Source organism: Moschus berezovskii, chromosome 4 (assembly GCF_049115385.1).
Source record: "Moschus berezovskii isolate FMDL1 chromosome 4, NW_MosBer_1.0, whole genome shotgun sequence".
NCBI classification, from domain to species: domain Eukaryota; kingdom Metazoa; phylum Chordata; class Mammalia; order Artiodactyla; family Moschidae; genus Moschus; species Moschus berezovskii.
The window spans coordinates 6,772,593-6,792,487 of NC_142463.1; the positions used below are offsets into that span (position 1 = coordinate 6,772,593).

A 19,895-nucleotide genomic window follows, 5' to 3' on the forward strand; every position below is an offset into this window, starting at 1 on the left:
CCCTGTGGCTCAGGGGTAAAGAATCCATCTACTAATGCAAAAGATGCAGGTTTGATCCCTAGGTCTGGAAGATCCCCTGGAGGAGGAAATGGCAATCCATATCAGTATTCTTGTCTGGGAAATCCCATGGACAGAGTGAGCTACAGTCCATGGGGTTGCAGAGTTGAACACGACTAAACAACTAAACAACAACAACAAATATAAACTTTATACAGTACCACCTGAACAACAGAAAAATATTTATATACATATATATATATATATCTGTAATAAGATGTTAGAAGGGAACTGGGGAACCAAATGACCATGGAAAACCCCCAAACTGCCCCCAGATGCATAACTTCAAAGGGATTGAAGGAACCTGTGGCCCAACACCTGGTCCTTTTAGCAAAGCGGGGTTTTTAGGCATCAGAGAGAGGCCTTGTGGAGGAGACTGGTGGAGAGGTCTCTTTGGAGAAAAGGGACCCACCCTTGGGTGAGGGGAGAGAGGATGCTAATTCTCAGCCCAGAGTCCAGGGAGAGAATCAAGCTGAGGCCCGAAGAGAAGAGAAGGAACCAGACTTCAGACTGGGTCCAATTGCCCCCAGGAGACGGAGAGAACAAGAGAAGAGCTGACCAAAGGCTTCGGAGGCAGGGTCAGGGGAGGGCTGCCCTGGGGGTCATCCTGCCCTGCAGGGTTGATGGGGACAAACAACGTGTGGGTGTTTCCTGGGCCCTGATATAGACTAAGGGGGGAAGCCGGGGCTGCCGCCACAAAGCTCCCCACATGGGTGGCTTCACACAGCAGAGGTTTACTCGCTCACAGTCTGGAAGCGTCTGCAGGGCGGTTCCCTCTGCAGGCTCTGAAGGGGACTCTGTCCATCCGCCCTCCTGCCTCCTGGACTCCAGTGATCCTTGGAGCTCCTTGGAGATCCTCGGGGATGGATCACCGCGATCTCTGCTGCATCGTCGCGTGGACGCCTCCCCTCTGTCTCTGTGTCTTCTCTTCTTATAAGGACACCAGTCACTGGACTAGGACTGTTACTGAGCAAGAGCTCAGTCTGCTCGCCGCAAGGTAAGTCAGTGAGTCCAAGACAAGGGGCTGGGATCAGGAAGGGACTTTATTCTGGAGCAGACTACTGAGAAGACGGCAGGTTAGCGCCTCAAAAGCACGCTCTTGTAGGGGGCCTGGTTGCCAGTTTCTTTTATGGATTAGAGATGGGGGGAGGTGAGGAAACAAAGGGAAAAGACTATTCATTCTTCCAAATGTCCCCTAGAGAACGGCAGGCCGCAGGCAGGGGATGTGTTAGTTTCACTTCCTTACTGTCCTTCAGAGGTGGGCTCAGGTTGTCTCCCTGAGGCAGGCCATTATGTATGTTTATAATAACAAAAAAGAGTTCAAGTCACAGAAGCTCAGTTCAGTTCAGTCTCTCAGTGTGTCCAACTCTTCATGACCCCAGGGCCCACAGCACCCCAGGCCTGCCTGTCCATCACCAACCCCCAGAGTCCACTCAAACTCCTCTCCATTGAGGCGGTGATGCCATCCAACCACCTCATCCTCTGCCGTCCCCTTCTCCTGCCTTCAATCTTTCCCAGCATCAGCGTCTTTTCAAAAGAGTCAGCTCTTTGCATCAGGTGGCCCAAGGATTGGAGCTTCAGCTTCAACATCAGTCTTTCCAATGAACAGCCAGGACTGATCTCCTTTGGGATGGACTACTTGGATCTCCTTGCAGTCCAAGGGACTCTCAAGAGTCTTCTCCAACACCACAGTTCAAAAGCATCAATTCTTCGTCGCTCAACTTTCTTTCTGTATACACAGAAGCTGATCCATCATAAATTCAAAATTAACCCTTCCTGGTTACAAGAGACCACCCTAACCCTGAACATCATAGGAAAGACTGATGCAAAAGCTGAAGCTCCAATACTTTGGCCACCTGATGCGAAGAGCCAATTCACTGGAAAAGACCCTGATGCTGGGAAAGATTGAGGGCAGGAGGGGAAGGGGGAGAGAGAGGATGAGATGGTTAGATCGCATAACAGATACAATGAACATGAGTTTGAGCTAACTCTCAGAGATAGCAAAGGACAGGGAAGCCTGGCATGCTGCAGTTGGTTGTGTCGCAAAGAGCTGGACACGACTTAGCGATTGAACAACAACAATTCCAGCATGACTTCATCTTAACTGTTTGTGTCTGCAAAGACCTTGCGTCAGAGTCTAATCCATTCCAAGGTTCTTTTGTGTCAGAGTAGAATCCATTCTGAGGTTCTGTGTGGACATGTATTTTCAGGGGACATGATTTCAACCCAGCACAGCTGGCCCAGGGCTCACTTGGTTCCTTCTCTGTGTCTGTGAGTCTGTTTGTTTGGTGAGTCCATTCACATCATTTCTTCTGGATCCCTGTATAAGGGACGGCATACAGTATTTCCCCTTCTCTGTCTGACTTACTTCACTCAGTACGACAGTCTCTAGATCCATCTACGTTGCATTATTTCATCTTGTTTTATTTTTTAAAGTGATGCTTCTTTTAACAAAGCTATGCACTTTCTTGAAAATGTGAATTCTGCTACCACAAAAGCTGTTTTAAAGCAGAGTGTGCATACATTGGAATGGGAGGCAGGAACCACACCATCTGAGCCACCAGTGTTGAACTGGGTGACGACCCAGCAGGTCCTGGCCCAGCAGGAGACAGAGGAGAGAAACGAGAACCCTCATGACACAGCAGAGCAGAGAAAACTATGAAGGAAGGGGGACAGCAGGCCGCCTGCAGCAGCTGTCGGCCGTGCACAGCCCTGCCTTTGAAGAAGCAGGAACAGCCCCTGAGCTTCTGTCCACAGGACAACACACGTTTCCCAATTTAACTGTGACCTAGTTACGGGCCCGGACAACAACACCAAACCAGTCCCAGCTGGTGGCCTGAAGAGCTGTGCTGAGCAAATTCTGCCACCTAGTGCTTCGGGGAGCCTAGAGAGATGGCTTGTTTTTCTTTCCTTTCTCCTCTGCTTTATTCAGGCTTCACTTGTGGCTCAGCTGGTAAAGAATCCGCCCCAAATGCGGGAGACTTGGGCTCGATCCCTGGGTTGGGAAGATCTCCTGGAGAAGGAAAAGATTACCCACTCCAGTATTCTGGCCTGGAGAATTCCATGGGGCTGCAAAGAGGTGGACACAACTGAGCAACTACTTTATTCACCAAACTGTGACCTCCCCAGCACCCTGTGTGTATGTGTGTGTGTGTGCACACGCTCCATCGTGTCCAACTCTTTGCGAGGCCATGAACTGTAGCCCACCAGGTTCCGCTGTCCATGGGATTTCCCAGGCAAGAATATTGGAGTGGGTTGCCATTTCCTTTTTCAGGGGATCTTCCTGAGCCAGGAGTCGAACCTGTGTATCCTGAGATTGCCAAGAATACTCCAGAATTCTTGCCTAGAAAATTCCATGGACAGAGGAGCCTGGAGGGCTACAGTCCATGGAGTTGCAAAGAGTCAGACACGACTGAGCGACTGATATCACACACACAGGTGTGATTTTGTTAAGATCTCTAGATGGGGTATCCTGAAATATCTGTTTCACAATGTGTGTGGAAGTGGCACATGATATTTTGACTGACCGGTTGGTCTTGTACCAGGTTCCAGCAGAGGTCAGCGCTGGGAGGGAGGCTAGTGGTGGCCACATCCCTCCACCCACAGTTGAGGACAGGGCCATGTCAAAGGAAAGCCATGAGGTCACTCTGTTCTCAGGAACAGCCTTGGCGAGCGAGCAGAGTGTGTGGGTCCCACACCCAGCCCCCATCTTTTGTGAAGTCCCCATTGCTGCCAAGAGCTAGTGAGCCCTCTTGCCCGCTGAGCAAAGTGAGCTTTCTGCCAACACAGGAATCACCAAGAAAGAACCCAAGGGACTGAGGTCTTTGTCCCACAAGCTGCTTACTTACAAACAGGCCCCAGTTTGGTGCCTTTCCTGGAGCCAGGCTTCTTTGCAACCAGCATGCTGTAGTTTTAAACAAACACTACACCTGAAATGTCCATTCCTTGCCTAGCAGCAGTCACTCCTCCCTGAGGCAGGAGTCTGTCAGGTTGTGTCTCCAGCACCAGAATCACTCTGATTCGTGCTGTCAGTATGCATGTGGGAATGGTTCCAGCCATCCCCCTGCTTGAGCACAGCCACACGTGCTAGCTCAGCCCAGGTGGTCTCCAAGTATCGCCTTTCTTTGGGGGTCGTCAGGCCCGTGGGAAGAGACACCTACTGAGTGAACTGTCCTCACGGCATTGGCTTCTCCTCTAAACACACGATGACAGATGGTGTTAGTCGCTCAGTCATGTCCCACCCTTTGTGACCCCGTGACCTGTAGCTCACCAGGCTCCTCTGTCCTTGGGATTCTCCAGGCAGGCAAAAATACTACAGTGGTTTGCCGTTCCCTTCTCCAGGGGATCAAACCCAGTTCTCTCACATGGCAGGCAGAGTCCTTACCATCTGAGCCACCAGGGAAGCAAATACATGATAGTTACTTTAAAAAAAAGCAATGAAAGAGGGAAAGTAAGCCATTTATTAGGGACTGAAATTGATCAAAAGAAAATTACACAATTCATAAGGTATCTTTCTTCGTTGGAACGTCTATTCCTTCCAATGCATTTTGCTGTTAAAAGAGAGAAGAAGGAGAGGGTTAGACCCTGTGGCACACATTTCACACTCTTATGGAGGCACAGGACCCAGCATTCCTAGGCACTATTTGAAAAGGGATCCAAGATGGACCAGAGACTAGAGAAACTATGCAAAGCAGCCAGTTCACTGAACAAAAAAAAATGGGGGGGGATAGGGTGTGGTGAGAGATTCCTGCAGGGAGAAGAGGACGTCATGGAGTCCATGGGACAGAAATGCAGTCCCAGAAAGGAAGATCAAGTCCAGAGAGGTAAGGGTCCCCAGGGAAAGGCTGCAACCAGATCCTGGACTCAGTCTGAACTAAGGAGGTGCCGGTGATGAGAGAGGGAGGGGACCAGTCAAGTCAGGTAAGGAGTAGACTGGCTGAAGCCGTGGCCTGTGAGGGCCTGGGTCATCTGAGGCGGGACATTCATTCATTCTTCCATCATTCATCCATTCAATAAACAAGTGCGCACTGAGCATCCACGGGGGCCAAGGAGGCCACTGCTCAGGAGCCAGAGGGTTTCAGGGAAGAAGGCAGCACTCGTCAGCATGAAATTCAGCCGTGAGGCTCAGCAGGAAACGGATGGACAACGGCCAGATGGAGCCAAAGAGTGGATACAGAGCCAACGCCTGAGGAAGGTGCTGGGGACAGCAGGCGCAGATACCAGGTGGGAAGGAACAAGAGAGATTACAGAGAAATTAGGGATGAACTGGGGTGGGGAACCCACTGTACAGTAGAGCCTCATTACCCACAGAGATTTGTCTATTGGCTTGTATTTACTTGTAAAGTGAAAAGTGTTAGTTTCTTAGTCATGTCCGACTCATTGTGACCCCATGGACTGTAGCCCACCAGGCTCCTCTGTCCTTGGGACTCTCCAGGCGAGAATTCTGGAGTGGGTAGCCACTCCCTTCTCTAGGGATCTTCCCAACCCAGGGATCGAACCAGGTCTCCTGAATTACAGGTAGATTCTTTACCTTCTGAACCACTTTTTGAGTCCTTCTAGAATGTTCAGTGGAGAAGGAAATGGCAACCCACTCCAGTGTTCTTGCCTGGAGAATCCCAGGGACGGGGGAGCCTGGTGGGCTTCTGTCTATGGGGTCGCACAGAGTCGGACACGACTGAAGTGACTTAGCAGCAGCAGCAGAATGTTCAGGGAGAAGGCAATGGCACCCCACTCCAGTACTTTTGCCTGGAAAAGCCCATGGGCAGAGGAGCCTGGTAGGCTGCAGCTCATGGGGTCGCTAGGAGTCGAACACAACTGCGTGACTTCACTTTCATTTTTCCCTTTCGTGCACTGGAGAAGGCAATGGCAACCCACTCCAGTGTTCTTGCCTGGAGAATCCCACGGACAGGGGAGCCTGGTGGGCTGCTGTCTGTGGGGTCGCACAGAGTTGGACACGACTGAAGTAACTTAGCAGCAGCAGCTACAGCAGAATGTTCAGAGTGAGAAAAATTGCACACATTCCCAAGTGAGCTCATACAAGGCCATTTGCCCAGTTTTGGCTCTCGTGCTGTAAACAAGTGTCCTCTTGGGTCTATTTGGTGCCATGTTTTTTGTTTTTCTGTGATTTTTGTTGGCGATTTTGCTATTTAAAATGGCCCCCACACATAGTCCTGAAGTGCTGTCTAGTACCCTGAGCATGAGAAGACTGGCTGTGCCTGGTGGAGAAAATACATACATGAGATAAGCTTCCTTCAGGCAGGAGTAACAGTGCCATGGCTGTTACTCCCATATTAATAAATCAACCATATATATTAAATAAGACACCTTTCAACAGAAACACACATGAAGGACGCATACAGATTACTGGACAAAATGTGACCAAAGGCTCATAGGAACTTAACCCTGTATTTCCCGCAGGAGAGCTGGTTCAGGGTTCACTGATGCGACTTTTGCAGCATCTTTGTAACACAACACTACTGCAAGTAGTCAGAACACACTGTGCCTGGTGGGGCAGCCAGCAAGCACGTGCAGGGGCTGCGTGTTATAGCTGAGGGTGAGGAAATCTGGGTTTCTGCCTCCAGACACTGATGGGGCTCTTCTATCTTATACGGGAGTCTGGCGCTCCCGAAGGGTAGGCTATCTGGGAAGATCATGGCAAGAGGCTATGACTAATAAGCCTGACTCCTGAACACGGAAATCACTCAGCAGGCTCACCGTGGTGGCTCAGGTTTTTCGGTCATCCTCCATATGTGCTTCACCCAGCACATCACAAGTATTTCTTAAACAAACGATCCTCGAGGTTTTGCTCCCTCATGTTATTTTCTGAGAGTGGAGATATTGACACGAGGTCGACTATCGCAGGAAGAAAAGGAGGCACTTTGGAGACAGGCAGACAGACAGACATTGGGAACTAAATCTCAACTCAGCACCAGTGAGAGGAGGGGCCTCCATGGCCCCAGTCTTGTCATCTACAAAATGGAGGTAATAACGATGACACTTCACTTGGACAGTCGCAGAATTTAAATAAGGCAGCATAGGTGCAAAGGTACAAACACAGACCCAGGCACCCTTGAGAGTTCTGATCATTGTTGTAGGGCCAGGCACAAAGTGGGCATTTGAGGAATATTTGCTGGACAAAAGTCAGGAGACTGATTCTTCTCACCATGCAGTTATTGACAGAAGATCCCACCAATAGCTGCCTCCTCTGCTGCTCCTGCCATATAGGGTAGGTGGTGGTGGTGGTGGTGGGTTAGTCACTTAGTCTTGTCCATCTCTTTACACTCTCACAAATTGTAGCCCACCAGGCTCCTCTGTGCACGGGATTTCCCAGGCAAGAATACTGGAGTGGGTTGCCATTTCCTCCTCCAGTGGATCTTCCTGACCCAGGGATTGAACCCAGGACTCTTGCATTGCAGGAGTATTCTTTTACCTCTGAGCTATCAAGGAAGCCACAGGGTAGGAATTTCACGCTAATCCACATTGCAATCTTGAGAAACACACATCGCTCATGCGACCATGGTTTGGGTGCAGACAGTGTGGTCTGTAGTCTTCAGACCACTGTCTCGTGCAGAAGCAGAACTAGGCCAGCTATGGCGATCAAGAAAGAGTGAGCCTCTTAAACAGATTCCTTTCAACATGAAACCTGGGACCTGCTTTCCCCCATTCGTATTGCAAAGTAGCAAACAAGAAAAAGAATCTCAGACCTCTTTGTTGAAACGCTTTCACTAGCCACTCCCACATATTAAATAAATCTTCCAGCAGTCTGAAAGAATCCTAGAACAGTGGTTATGAAATTACAAAAATACTTTCTCAGCTCCTCATTTGTTCCAGAAAATAAGCCAGGCTCCAAGCATTCTGATTCTAGATAAACCAAAGGCTCTGCCTCCAGAGACCTTTCCCCACTGGAAGCATGTCATTCACAATTTGAAAAGAGTCCTATTTTTGGTCCTGCATTGGTTCATTCCTTTCTTTCAACCTGAGGGAACTCACTGTATTAAAGACATTATTTTTAGCATTAGGAACTAGACAAAGGATATTGTTATTAGTAACCGTACAGACGTATTATTAATCATATTTTCCTGTTGCTAAACTAAATAATAAGGATAACACGGTAACACATCCTCAAGGAGCTCATGGTCTAACAGGAACGAAAGTAAAAATAACAATCATCATAAATCTTTGAAAAACTGAGCCCAAGGGATTGAAGGACCGTGTCATCCTCACCCCTCCTAAATCAGCAGAGAAAGCTCAGAACCGGACTCCAGATACAGTGGACTGGCCTCCTCACTGGGTCCCCTAGGCAGGACTTATCTTAAGACTGTAGGCATCCTGCCCTGCTGAGGGTCATAGGAGTGCAGGGTTATAACTGGGATAGGCAAGGTCAATGTCCAGGCCAGGACAGCAGCATTTGCCCTTTGGTGTGTATTGCCTTTAAAGAGACATTCCTTAAGTGATCAATTTCTTTACAGAAATCAAATCATTATATATATGGCTCCCAGGTGGCACAGTGGTAAACAATCTCCCTGCCAGTGCAGGAGATGTAAGAGACCCGGGTTTAATCCCTGGGTTGGGAAGATCCCCAGGAGTAGAAAATGTCAACCCTCTCCAGTATTCTTGCCTGGAGAATGTCATGGACAGAAGAGCCTGGCAGACTACAGTCCATGGGGTCGTTCAAAGAACTGGACGTAACCGAGCACACACACACACATACACACACACATATATATACATCCAGTATAATCATTATTAACCATTATATATATAATATAATCATTATATATATTATATAATATGTATAATATATAATCGTTATATATATATATATATACATCCAGTATAATCATTAATAAATAACATACAGTCAATCCATTGAGAATTGTATTTTCTCCCCTTGAGAATGTTCTGCAAAGCAATTGATATGATTTAAGTTTATAAAAAATGGATCTGATGAGTCTGTTTCTTTGTAATGAGTACTCTCTTGATCTCAGCCTGAAGTTAGTTGTTATTTTTAGGGTGCTCATAGATTCAAAAGAAAATCTACCATTTGCATCTTTCATCCTATACAGCTTCGCTGGTAAATTTCTCTTCGATTTTAGTTAAAATGTCAGTTGACCTCTTTCCAATTCCAGTGGTTAAAAATTAATCACACTAAGCTCAGCTGACTTTTTTGATAACAGAAGCTCAATATCCAAAATGAAAGATTCTGTCATCCACTCAAAAAAAAAAGTACTTTCTGCTGCTTGCTGGGTGCTTGGCTCTGTGTGGGGCCCTGGGAGATGCTGGCAACAGAAGTTATCTCAGCCCTTCCCTGGGGGACCTGGGGGAGTCAGATGAAGCAGAGAAGAAATGGGTAATTGCAGCACCCTGTCATGGGGACTTCAGTTCAGTTCAGTTGCTCAGTCGTGTCCAACTCTTTGCGAACCCATGGACTGCAGCACACCAGGCTTCCCTGTCCATTACCAACTCCCAGAGGTTACTCAAACTCATGTCCATTGAGTCGGTGATGCCATCCAACCATCTCATCCTCTGTCATCCCCTTCTCCTTCCACCTTCAATCTTTCCCAGCATCAAGGTCTTTTCCAATGAGTCAGTTCTTCGCATAAGGTGGCCACAGTATTGGAACTTCAGCTTTAGCATCAGTCCTTCCAATGAACATTCAGGATTGATCTCCCTTAGGATGGACTGGTTGGATCTCCTTGCAGTCCAAGGGACTCTCAAGAGTCTTCTGCAACACCACAGTTCAAAAGCATCAATTCTTCTTCACTCAGCTTTCTATATGGTCCATCTCTCACATTCATACGTGACTACTGGAAAAACCATAGCTTTGACTAGACAGACCTTTGTTGGCAAAGTGATGTCTCTGCTTTTTAATATGCGGTCTAGGTTTCTTATGAGCAAGCTATGGCTTTTCTTCCAAGGAGCAAGCATCTTTTAATTTCATGGCTGCAGTCACCATCTGCAGTGATTTTGGAGCTCAAGAAAATAAAGTCTCTCACTGTTTCCATTGTTTCCCCATCTATTTTCCATGATGTGATGGGGCCGGATGCCATGATCTTTCTTTCTTGAATATTGAGTTTTCAGCCAGCTTTTACACTCTCCTCTTTCATTTTCATCAAGAGGCTCTTTAGTTCCTCTTCACTTTCTGTCATAAGAATGGTGTCATCTGCGTACCTAAGGTTATTGGTAATTCTCTCAGCAATAGTAGAGCCCATAAAGGGATATTACTCTGACTTGGGGAGACCCTTAAGGGGACGTAATGCTGAGCTGAGCTGAGATGTAAGTGAGGAGGAGGAATTAGCCAGGTGGATGTTCCAGGTAGGTCTTCCCTGGCAGCTCAGATGGTAAAGAATCTGCCTGCAATTCATGAGACCCGGGTTCGATCCTTGGGTTGGGAAGATCCCCTGGAGAAGGGAATGGCAACCCACTCTAGTATTCTTGCCTGGAGAACCCAGTGGACAGAGGAGCCTGGTGGGCTACAGTCCATGGAGTCGCAAAAGAGTAGGACACGGCTGAGCGACTAACACTTTCACTTCACTTTTTCATGATCCAGATAGAGGTTTCAGCAGAAGAAACTGCAGGTATTTCAGTGTCATAGGAGCTTCAGGGCTGGTAGCCTTGGGAGCGAGAGGCTAGAGAAGTGGGCAAGGGACGGACCACAAAGGCCTTTGCGGGCCACACTAGGGAATTTGGACTTTATCCTGAAAGCATACAGAGTTATGTAAACTTAAAACCTGTGAGGGCCCAGGCTTCATGATTAACTTATGTGTGTCTGTGTGTGAGGATGAATGTTCTCTGAGTCTACAGGTATAATTTTATCCAAAAATTCCTTTTAAGTGTGCCTTCGTCACATTCCTTTAGTACTTGGGAGGCTTTAAAAAGGCAAAATTGCCTTTGCTCCGGTCCCTGGCAACGGGGAGTTTATTACACACATGCATGAGACAGTCTGCAAAACCAGGGCTCAGTCTCCAGCACAAGGGCCAACGGGCTGTCCTTCCCCTTGGCTCACGGTCTGTCTCTACTTTGTCCTACAAGCGAACTGAGGGCATGGGGTTTGCATGGAGAAGGGTCAGAGTCTCTGCACTTCCAGATGAACCTGAGGGCCAGGTGCAAGGTGGTCAGAGTGGAAACAGGAGCTGAGGCAAGATGGCATGATGTGAGTGGTGATGGTGACGCGATGATGGGCTAAAGCCAGAGAAAATGTGCGAGCAAAATCCATAAGATCAGACCTCTGTGGATGCTGGGGAGATGAAGGGTAAAGAAGAGCCAAGGTTGTATAACCTTTGATGGGAAAGAGTCTTTTAAAAGATAGATACGTATGTATATAACTGAATTACCTTGCTATACATCTGAAACTGTAAAAACACACACTGTAAACTGACTATACTTCAACATAAATTTTAAAGAGCAAATGACATTATACAATTTTGAACAGGAGAAAATGCAGTGGGTGGTGATGCCTCTACTAAGGCTAAAGAGGAGGCCATTTGAGTGTCAAGGGCTCAAGGATGCTTACCACAACTGCATGCAGTGGGCAGCTGATGTAAGAGCTTGGGTCTCAGGATACAGCGAGGTGAGCAGTGTGTGTTTGGAAAGCAGGCACATGGAAGAGGTAACATAGAAGGGAAGAACTGGATGAAGGAGATCAAAAGAACGGGCGTAAGGATTTAAACGACTGATCGAGAAAAGGAAGGCAGATTAGACATCAGAGATTTGAAGGGCTAATATTCAGTTGGCAAAAGCCAAAAAGTGAATGGAAGGTGGGCAGGTAATGGCAGCAGCCTTGGACCACAATTTTGTCAAGAAGTTTAGGGCTTTCCCAAAGGCTCAGCAGGTAAAGAATCCGCTGCAGTGCAGGAGACAGAGGCAACACCTCACAAGTTCCATCCCTGGGTCAGGAGAATTCCGTGGAGAAGGAAATGGCAACCCACTCCAGTATTCCTGCCTGGGAAATCCCATGGACACAGGAGCCTGGTGGGCTACAGTCCACGGTGGGGGTCGCAAAGAGCCTGATACGGCTGAGTGACTAAGTACACACACACGTAATCAAAAAACTTATCTGACGAGGAAGGAGGGAGAGAAGGAGGCGGCTGTTAGGGTGAAGAGGCTGGGTCGGAGAAAGGCGCTGTGCTGTTTGTTCGCTTTGCTGTTTAATTTCTGCTCTTAAAGTGGAGAAATTTGAACACGTTGACAGCAGCACATGCAAAAGCCACAGGGAGAAGAGTGAAGAGACAGTTAAGGCTCGGGATCCGGGAGAAGAGACGAGAAGGTGGGAGGGGAGATGGGAGCTGACGAGAGGACTGCAGACATTTGGAGGTGCAGGGGCAGCAGCTATAAGGCATTCCTTCCAGTAGCTTCTATTTCTAATTACACACGTTTTTAACCATGTTCCCTTACCTCAAGGCTGTCACTCAAAGCCAGGGTTTACTCTTGCTCTGGGCCACGGGTTCGAGTACCTTCTATTTCCAAGAGGAAAGTTTCTTCTCATCTCTGAAGACAGAAAGGGAATATACAGGCTCTGTCATTGGCATCTAGACCTCAGACAACGCAGACTGCGTGACTCTGCGTTAATGAGAAGGACTGTGACGAGCACCACCTGAGCCCCCACTGCCAAGAGGCTCCCCAGGAGCACGATGACCTCGTCCTCCTTGTCAAGCCTCCCTCACTCTCGTCCGCCTGGTGCTACAGCTGAACGTGTCTCTGTAAGCCCTCGAGGGCAGGGACTGTCACATCGATCCCTCAGTCCTCTGTGGGATCTGCCCAGGGCCTGTCACACACATTTGTTGAATTAAATTGAATTGTCGTGTTTAAAGCAATCTCTGAGATGGCTGCACACACGAGTCAATGATGGTCCCAAAGCCCAAAATGGTTTTAGAATTCAGCTCTGGGATTATATTCCAAGGAATATAAAAAGGATCCATCACATTAATTTATATCTATATCTATATATATCTATATATTTGTCCCAAATGACATTTTCCCAGTGTGGTAGCCAGCCCCCAAGATGGACACGTGGTGGTATTCACAGTCTTGAGTTTTATCCCACATCGGACCAGGGTCAGTGTGTGTGGTTAATAAACTATGAAGAAGTGATGCTATATCACTTGCAAAACCAGGAAATAAAAGACTGTGTGTCTTGGATGCTCTGTTGCTTGTTCATTCCTCCATCTCCCTCTGTTTCTCATCATGTTCTCTGGCAGAAGTCAGTTTTCACGCTTTGAGGACACTCAGACAGCCCTGTGAAAAGGCCCGTATGCCAAGAAACCAAAGCCCTCAGCCCAATAGCCCCAAAGAACTGAGCCCTGCCAACCACCACCTGAGTAACCTTGGCAGTGGGTCCCTCAGGCCCAGTCAAGCCTTCAGATGAGGTCTCAGCCATGATCAATATTTTCCCTGCCACCTCCTAGAGACTCTGAGCCAGAAACACCCAGCTAAGCTACTGCTGGGTTCTCGACCCAGAAACTATCAGACAATAAACGTTTGCTGTTTTAGGTTGCTAGGCTGTATGGTCATCCGACACACCGCAATGGATGGACATGAATTTGAGCAAAACTCCAGGAGTTCGTGGAGGACAGAGGAGCCTGGCGTGTTGCAGCCCGTGGTGTCACAGAGAGTTAGACACGACTTAGCGACTGAACCACAATAGACAACCAATGCAGCCAAGCTGGTTATTAATCTAACTAACTGAATTTATTTCCAAAATTAAATCCAAGAGCACATGCTTTCCACCACCGCTGCTGCTGCTGCTAAGTCAATTCAGTCGTGTCTGACTCTGTGCGACCCCATAGACGGCAGCCCACCAGGCTTCCCCATCCCTGGGATTCTCCAGGCAAGAACACTGGAGTGGGTTGCCATTTCCTTCTCCAATGTGTGAAAGTGAAAAGTGAAAGTGAAGTCGCTCAGTCGTGTCTGACTCGTAGCGACCCCATGGGCTGCAGCCTACCAGGCTCCTCCATCTATGGGATTTTCTAGGCAAGAGTACTAGAGTGGCTTGCCATTGCCTTTCCACCACTACAGATACTCAAAAGAACGGGCCCTAGAATCTGCAGGTAATTCCAAAAACAAGTGTTCAAAACTGTCCTCAGTAGTGGTCATGTAGTTCAAATAACTGTTTCTTTCAAAATGGCACACTGAAGGAAGTCTAAACTTAGGCACTTCTTGTAAGCAAGCCTCATATTGTAAGCTTTAGTACTTCAGACAAATTGGTATTTTGTAGTACCAATTTAGTATTTCAGACATTGAGTGCAATGAAACATTAATACCTGTGTTATTGTAATAGAGAACTCTGATCTGAGAGTAAATCTCACAATTTTTTCTGGCAAGTGGCCTGGAAAAAACAGACGCTTCCGAGTCTGACAGATCTCTCTCTAGGTCCTGTGTCTGCCATTCCCCACCAGAATCAAAGTTCTACATTGGCCGTGAAGCCTTGAACAAGTTACAGAAGCTCATTAAGCCTCAGTTTGCTCATCTACAAAATGGGAGGTGACACAGTGCTCCCTGTCGAGATGGTTGTGAAGCTGAAGGAGAAAATTGTCAAGCAATTAGTGGAGGGTGAATATTTTGTGTCACAACAAACATCATGAGTTGTTACTCGCTTCTTCTGTGTAAACAGATAATACTCCTGGTTTATAGAGCCATCATGATAGTTAAATGAGAAAACTTATTATAAAAGGGAGAAACTAAGTAACTGATAGCTCTGTCTGCTTCCTGAAAAGTACAGTTGAAGGTGGAGGGTAAAGAGGAGCTCATAAGAGCTTGGGATTTTTAGAAAATGTGGCAGACTAAGATAGGAGGGAGGTCAGTGCTAATTTTCTCAGCCAGATTTGATACTTTGAATCCTGATAAATGTCAAGTGAGTTTTAATGCCTCAAAGTCAGCTTTTCAGTGATGTGCAAAACAAGTTTATACAGGACTGTTGTTCTCATTTTCCTTTAAAATATTTTGTCTTTCAGGGGTTTATCTCCTATGACATGGCTTCAGTGCATTCTGGCTTGATCAGAAGAGGATGTGTTGGTATCTGGCAGAAGAAAACGGGACCACTTACCACGTGATCGTTCATAAAGCGGCTCACCTCTGGATCTGTCAGGAGTGAGGCCTATAACACAGTAATAGTCGTAAGGCAATTATGACTGCCCACTTCTGGAATGTTCTGTGATTTTATTACTGATGCCACAAATACACCTTTCCCACAAGGAAGCGATGGAAGATCACAGAGTTTCACTGCCATCAGCTCCAATAGGGAAAATCCTCCCATTTACCTATTTTATCAATAGGTAAAAATGGTTTCTGCTTCCCTGATGGCTCAGCGGTAAAGAATCTGCCTGCAATGCAAGAAATGCAGGAGATTTAGGAGGCTCTGGGTAGATCCCTGGGTCAGGAAGCTCCCCTGGAGGAAGAAATGGCAGCCCACGCCCGTATTCTTGCCTGGAAAATTCCATGGACAGAGTTACCTGGCAAGTTACAGTCCATGAGGTCACAAAGAGTTGGACGCAGCTGAGCATACATGCAAAAATGTTTGCTAAGCCATGGAACACTAATCTGACCCTCCTTCAAATGATAGGCTGCTTATGAAGGGGAAACGGAGAGGCCTCCCTCTCCCAAGCAAGATTCTTAAAGGGATGGTCCGCTCTGGTGACATGGCTGGAGGGTTACAGCCCCAACCAGTCAGATGAGGCCTAATCCAGATCTTTCCAGATATGCATCGCTGCATGTACGCACGTGCTCAGTCGTGTCCAATGGTTTGTGACTCCACGTGGTGTAGCCCACCAGGCACCTCTGCCCATGGGATTTTCCAGGCAAGAACACTGGAGTGGGTTGCCATTTCCTCCTCCAAGAGATCTTCCCAACCCAAGGATCAAACCTGCATTTCTTGCATCCCATATTGGCAGGCGGGTTCTTTACCACTAAGCCATCTGGGAAGCCCATGAGTCATTGCATACCTGAGTCCTAAAACTGGTCTTTACCCAGGAAGGAACAAGTGTGTTCAAGTTGGGGGACCCTCTTAGGGTGAGAACCAGCAACTGCCCTGCCTAACTGGCAGAGATGTTAGAGCCACGAAATGGAAATATGTCTGGAAAATCTCTGCATAAATGAAAAGAGTTGTTTACATGAAGAGCTGTGTCATTTTTGCCTACTGTTAAGAAAGGAGCAAAGGCAAATGTTTATTTTCCATGATTTATGTCATTGAACAAAGCTTATACAGAGCTATTTCCAGTTTTAAATGATTCCCTGATAGAGAGCTTCAATATGAAGTTAATTCATGAAAAAAATATTAAAAAGATCTTAATATTAAGAAAGTCTCAACTTACCAAGCAGGTAACTGTTTCTTGATGTAGAGGATCCCAAGATATCCCCAAAAAACATCTGATTCAGGCATCGGTATATATCAGCACATGAAAGAGAAAAAGGAAAGACACTGTAAAATATGCAGCTGTTAACTGGAAGACTCATATAACTTTTTAATGAAATAAGGCAATAAGCTATATTAAATAACTTAAATTAATATATGGTTTTGAACGTATTGACGTTTAGTCACTGAGTCATATCTGAGCCTCAGTGACCCCACGAACTGTAGGCCTCCAAGCTCCTCTGTCCTTGGGATTTCCCAGGCAAGAACACTGGACTGTGTTTGCCATTTCCTTATCCAGGGGGGTTCTTCCCATCCAGGGTTTGAACCCACGTCTCCTTCATTGGGAGTGCTGAGTCTTAACCACACTGGGCCACCAGGGAAGTCTGATGAACCACTGGGCTTATGAAGCAAACACAGGGATACAAATAGAGGCCTGTCCCCCTCTCCCTAACTCCACTGAACTCCACCCCAAACCTCCTGCATTGGCAGGCAGGTTCTTTACCCTTGAGCCACCAGGGAAGCCATGTGTGTCTAACTAAGTACATGGGGAAGAGCAACTTATATGAAGTTTAAATCATCTAAAAAGGTTTCCACTAGACTCAAAATGACTCCCAGATGCGAACCAGAAAGAACTCTGTTGCATGGACTTGCAGATAGACTGTGTTCAGGTCAAATTTGGGAGTTTTCTTTCTATGAAGTCCCCATATGTGTTCAATAGGAAAAGGTGTGCACGAGAAGTCTTCATGAAGCCACTGAAAGCCCAGTGAAGTGAAAGTTGCTCAGTCATGTCTGACTCGTTGCAACCCCATGGACTTAGTCCATGGAATTCTCCAGACCAGAATACTGGAATGGGTAGCTTTTCCCTTCTGCAGGGGTTCTTCCTGACCCAGGGATCGAACCCAGGTCTCCTGCACTGTAGGTGGATTCTTTCCTAGCTGACCCACAAGAAGCCCATGAAAGCCCAGAGTCATAAAGTAAGGTGGCCGCTGGGCTCACAACTTTTCTTCCAGTTGTCTGGGCCACCTACCTGTCACCCTCTCCATCCTTACCAGCCAGTAAGCCTGCCGGCTTTGTCAGAGTGACTGGTCTAGGAGGGGCCACAGTTCAGTGGGAGAAAGAATAACTTTTCAATAAATGGTGCTGAGACAGCTGGATATCCACATTCAAAAGAATGAAGCTGGATCCCTTCCTAATCAAAGTGGGCCATGAATCTCAATGAAAGACTCATACAAACAACAAGAGAAAAAAATAGATCAATTTGACTTCATTAAACTTTAAAACTTTTGTTCTTCAAAGGGCTCCATCAATAAAGAAAAAAACCTTACATATGGGAGAAAACATTTACAATTTTTTGGGAACTTATATGCGAAATATACAAAGAACTCTTCCTATTCAACAACAAGAAGACAAATAACCCAATTTAAAATTGAAAACGGATTCAAGTAGACATTTCTCCAAAAAAGATATACAAATAGCTGCTGCTGCTGCTAAGTCGCTTCAGTCGTGTCCAACTCTGTGCGACCCCATAGACAGCAGCCAACCAGGCTCCGCCGTCCCTGGGACTCTCCAGGCAAGAACACTGGAGTGGGTTGCCATTTCCTTCTCCAATGTGTTAAAGTGAAAAGTGAAAGTGAAGTCGCTCAGTCGTGTCCAACTAGTAGCGACCCCATGGACTGCAGCCCACCAGGCTCCTCTGTCCATGCGATTTTCTAGGCAAGAGTACTGGAGTGGCTTGCCATTGCCTTCTCCGATACAAATAGCTAATCATTACTTATTAGTGAAGTGAAGTCGGTCAGTCGTGTTCGACTATTTGCGACCCCATGGACTGCAGCCCACCAGGCTCCTCCATCCATGGGATTTTCCAGGCAAGAGGACTGGAGTGGGTGGCCATTGCCTTCTCCAGGGCATTACTCACTCAGTTCAGTTCAGTTCAGTCGCTCAGTCGTCTCCGACTCTCCGCGACCCCATGAACTGCACCACGCCAGGCCTCCCTGTCCATCACCAACTCCCGGAGTTCACCCAAACTCATATGCGACAAGTCGGAGATGCCATCCAACCATCTGATCCTCTGTTGTCCCCTTCTCCTCCTGCCCCCAATCCCTCCCAGCATCAAATCAAAATCTTAATGAGATACCACTTCACATCCACTAGAATGATTCAAATAAAAAGACAGACAATAACAAGTGTCGATAAGGATTCAAATAAAAAGACAGACAATAACAAGTGTCGATAAGGATGTAGAGAAATTGGAACTCTCATATATTGCTGGTGGAAATATAACATGGTATAGCTATTATGGAAAACTGCTTGGCAGTTTCTCAAAAATTGACACATAAAGTTAGTTTATGATCCAGAAATTGCACTTGCAGGTGAATACCCAAGATAGATAAAAATGCACGCCTGCACAAAAACTTGTACATGAATGCTCACAGAATCATTATTTAAAACAGCCAAAGAGTGGAAACAACCCCAATTTTGATCAACCAACGAATGGATAGATCAAATGTGGTTTATCCATACGATGGATTGCTATTCCACCGCAGAAGTAGTACTGATACATGCTACAACATGGATGAGCCGCCAAACATGCTGAGAGAAACCAGTCACAAAAGAACGCATATTGTATTCTTCTATTTATATTAAATGGCCAGGAAAGTAACTTCACAGACCAAGGAAGCATCAGTGGTTAGTGGTTACTCAGTGCTGGAAAGATTAGGGCGAGAGGGAGGGGCTCTGGGATTCCTTTTGGAGGTGGGAGAGCGTTCAGGGTTCAGACGGCAATGACAGTTGTGAGATCTTCCGAATATACTCAAAACCACTGGGTGAACCGTACACGTTGAAGTGTATGGTCTGCGAATTGTATTTCAGCAACAGCACTATTTCTTTTCAATGAGACACATGACCCAAGCCAGGTTAATAGGAGGGATGCCAAGAGGTCAGAGAGAAGGGCTCGGTTTCCTCCTCAGTTTGGAGGATGTGAATCTGGAGTGGCTTGGAGTCTCGCCTCCTGCTGCAAGGAGAAAACTCCTGAGCAGTAAGAGGAGGGGGGAGAAGGAAAAGAGGAATGTGGCACCGGTCGTGTTGACGGTCCCTGAATTGAGCCATCCGCGAACACAGCTCCTCGCATTTGTTCTGAGAATGTGAGTCAGGGAATCCTCTCATTTTGGCTTAGACCACTTCCAGTTGAAGTTCTATCATTTGAAATGGACGAGAGTAAACAAATGAAATACTCGTAACTCTGCTCCCCCAAGTTCAGAATTCCTGCTCATTCTTTCTGCTTCTCCTTTTGGACTGTTTCGGGTCTCAAGGCTGAACTCTACTCAGACTTCATCCCACCCACTCCAAATCAGAAAGATTTGCCTAAAGTCAACTCCCTCACCAGGTTACGGATGTAGGCATTGCCACCGTGTGGCTGACTGATGTGCCATATAGAGACTGTTCACCCTCGACACTCTTCACCCTCTACACTCTTCCCTTACAAATTTAAACACTA

General features: G+C 46.9%; 1 protein-coding gene across 1 annotated transcript in view; it reads right to left on the reverse strand.

The window, feature by feature from the left end:
• Positions 1 to 4,502: 4,502 nt before the first annotated feature.
• The window catches only part of SPP2 (secreted phosphoprotein 2), a 28,193-nt gene continuing 12,800 nt past the window's right edge, over positions 4,503 to 19,895 (reverse strand). Inside the window, exons 5-8 of the mRNA XM_055403660.1 lie at positions 16,362 to 16,416; positions 15,098 to 15,148; positions 12,451 to 12,543; positions 4,503 to 4,607 (exon numbers count right to left, since the gene is read on the reverse strand). Coding sequence (XP_055259635.1) covers positions 12,461 to 12,543; positions 15,098 to 15,148; positions 16,362 to 16,416 — 189 coding nt within the window. The 3' untranslated portion in view covers positions 4,503 to 4,607; positions 12,451 to 12,460. The remainder of the gene's footprint in view (positions 4,608 to 12,450; positions 12,544 to 15,097; positions 15,149 to 16,361; positions 16,417 to 19,895) is intronic.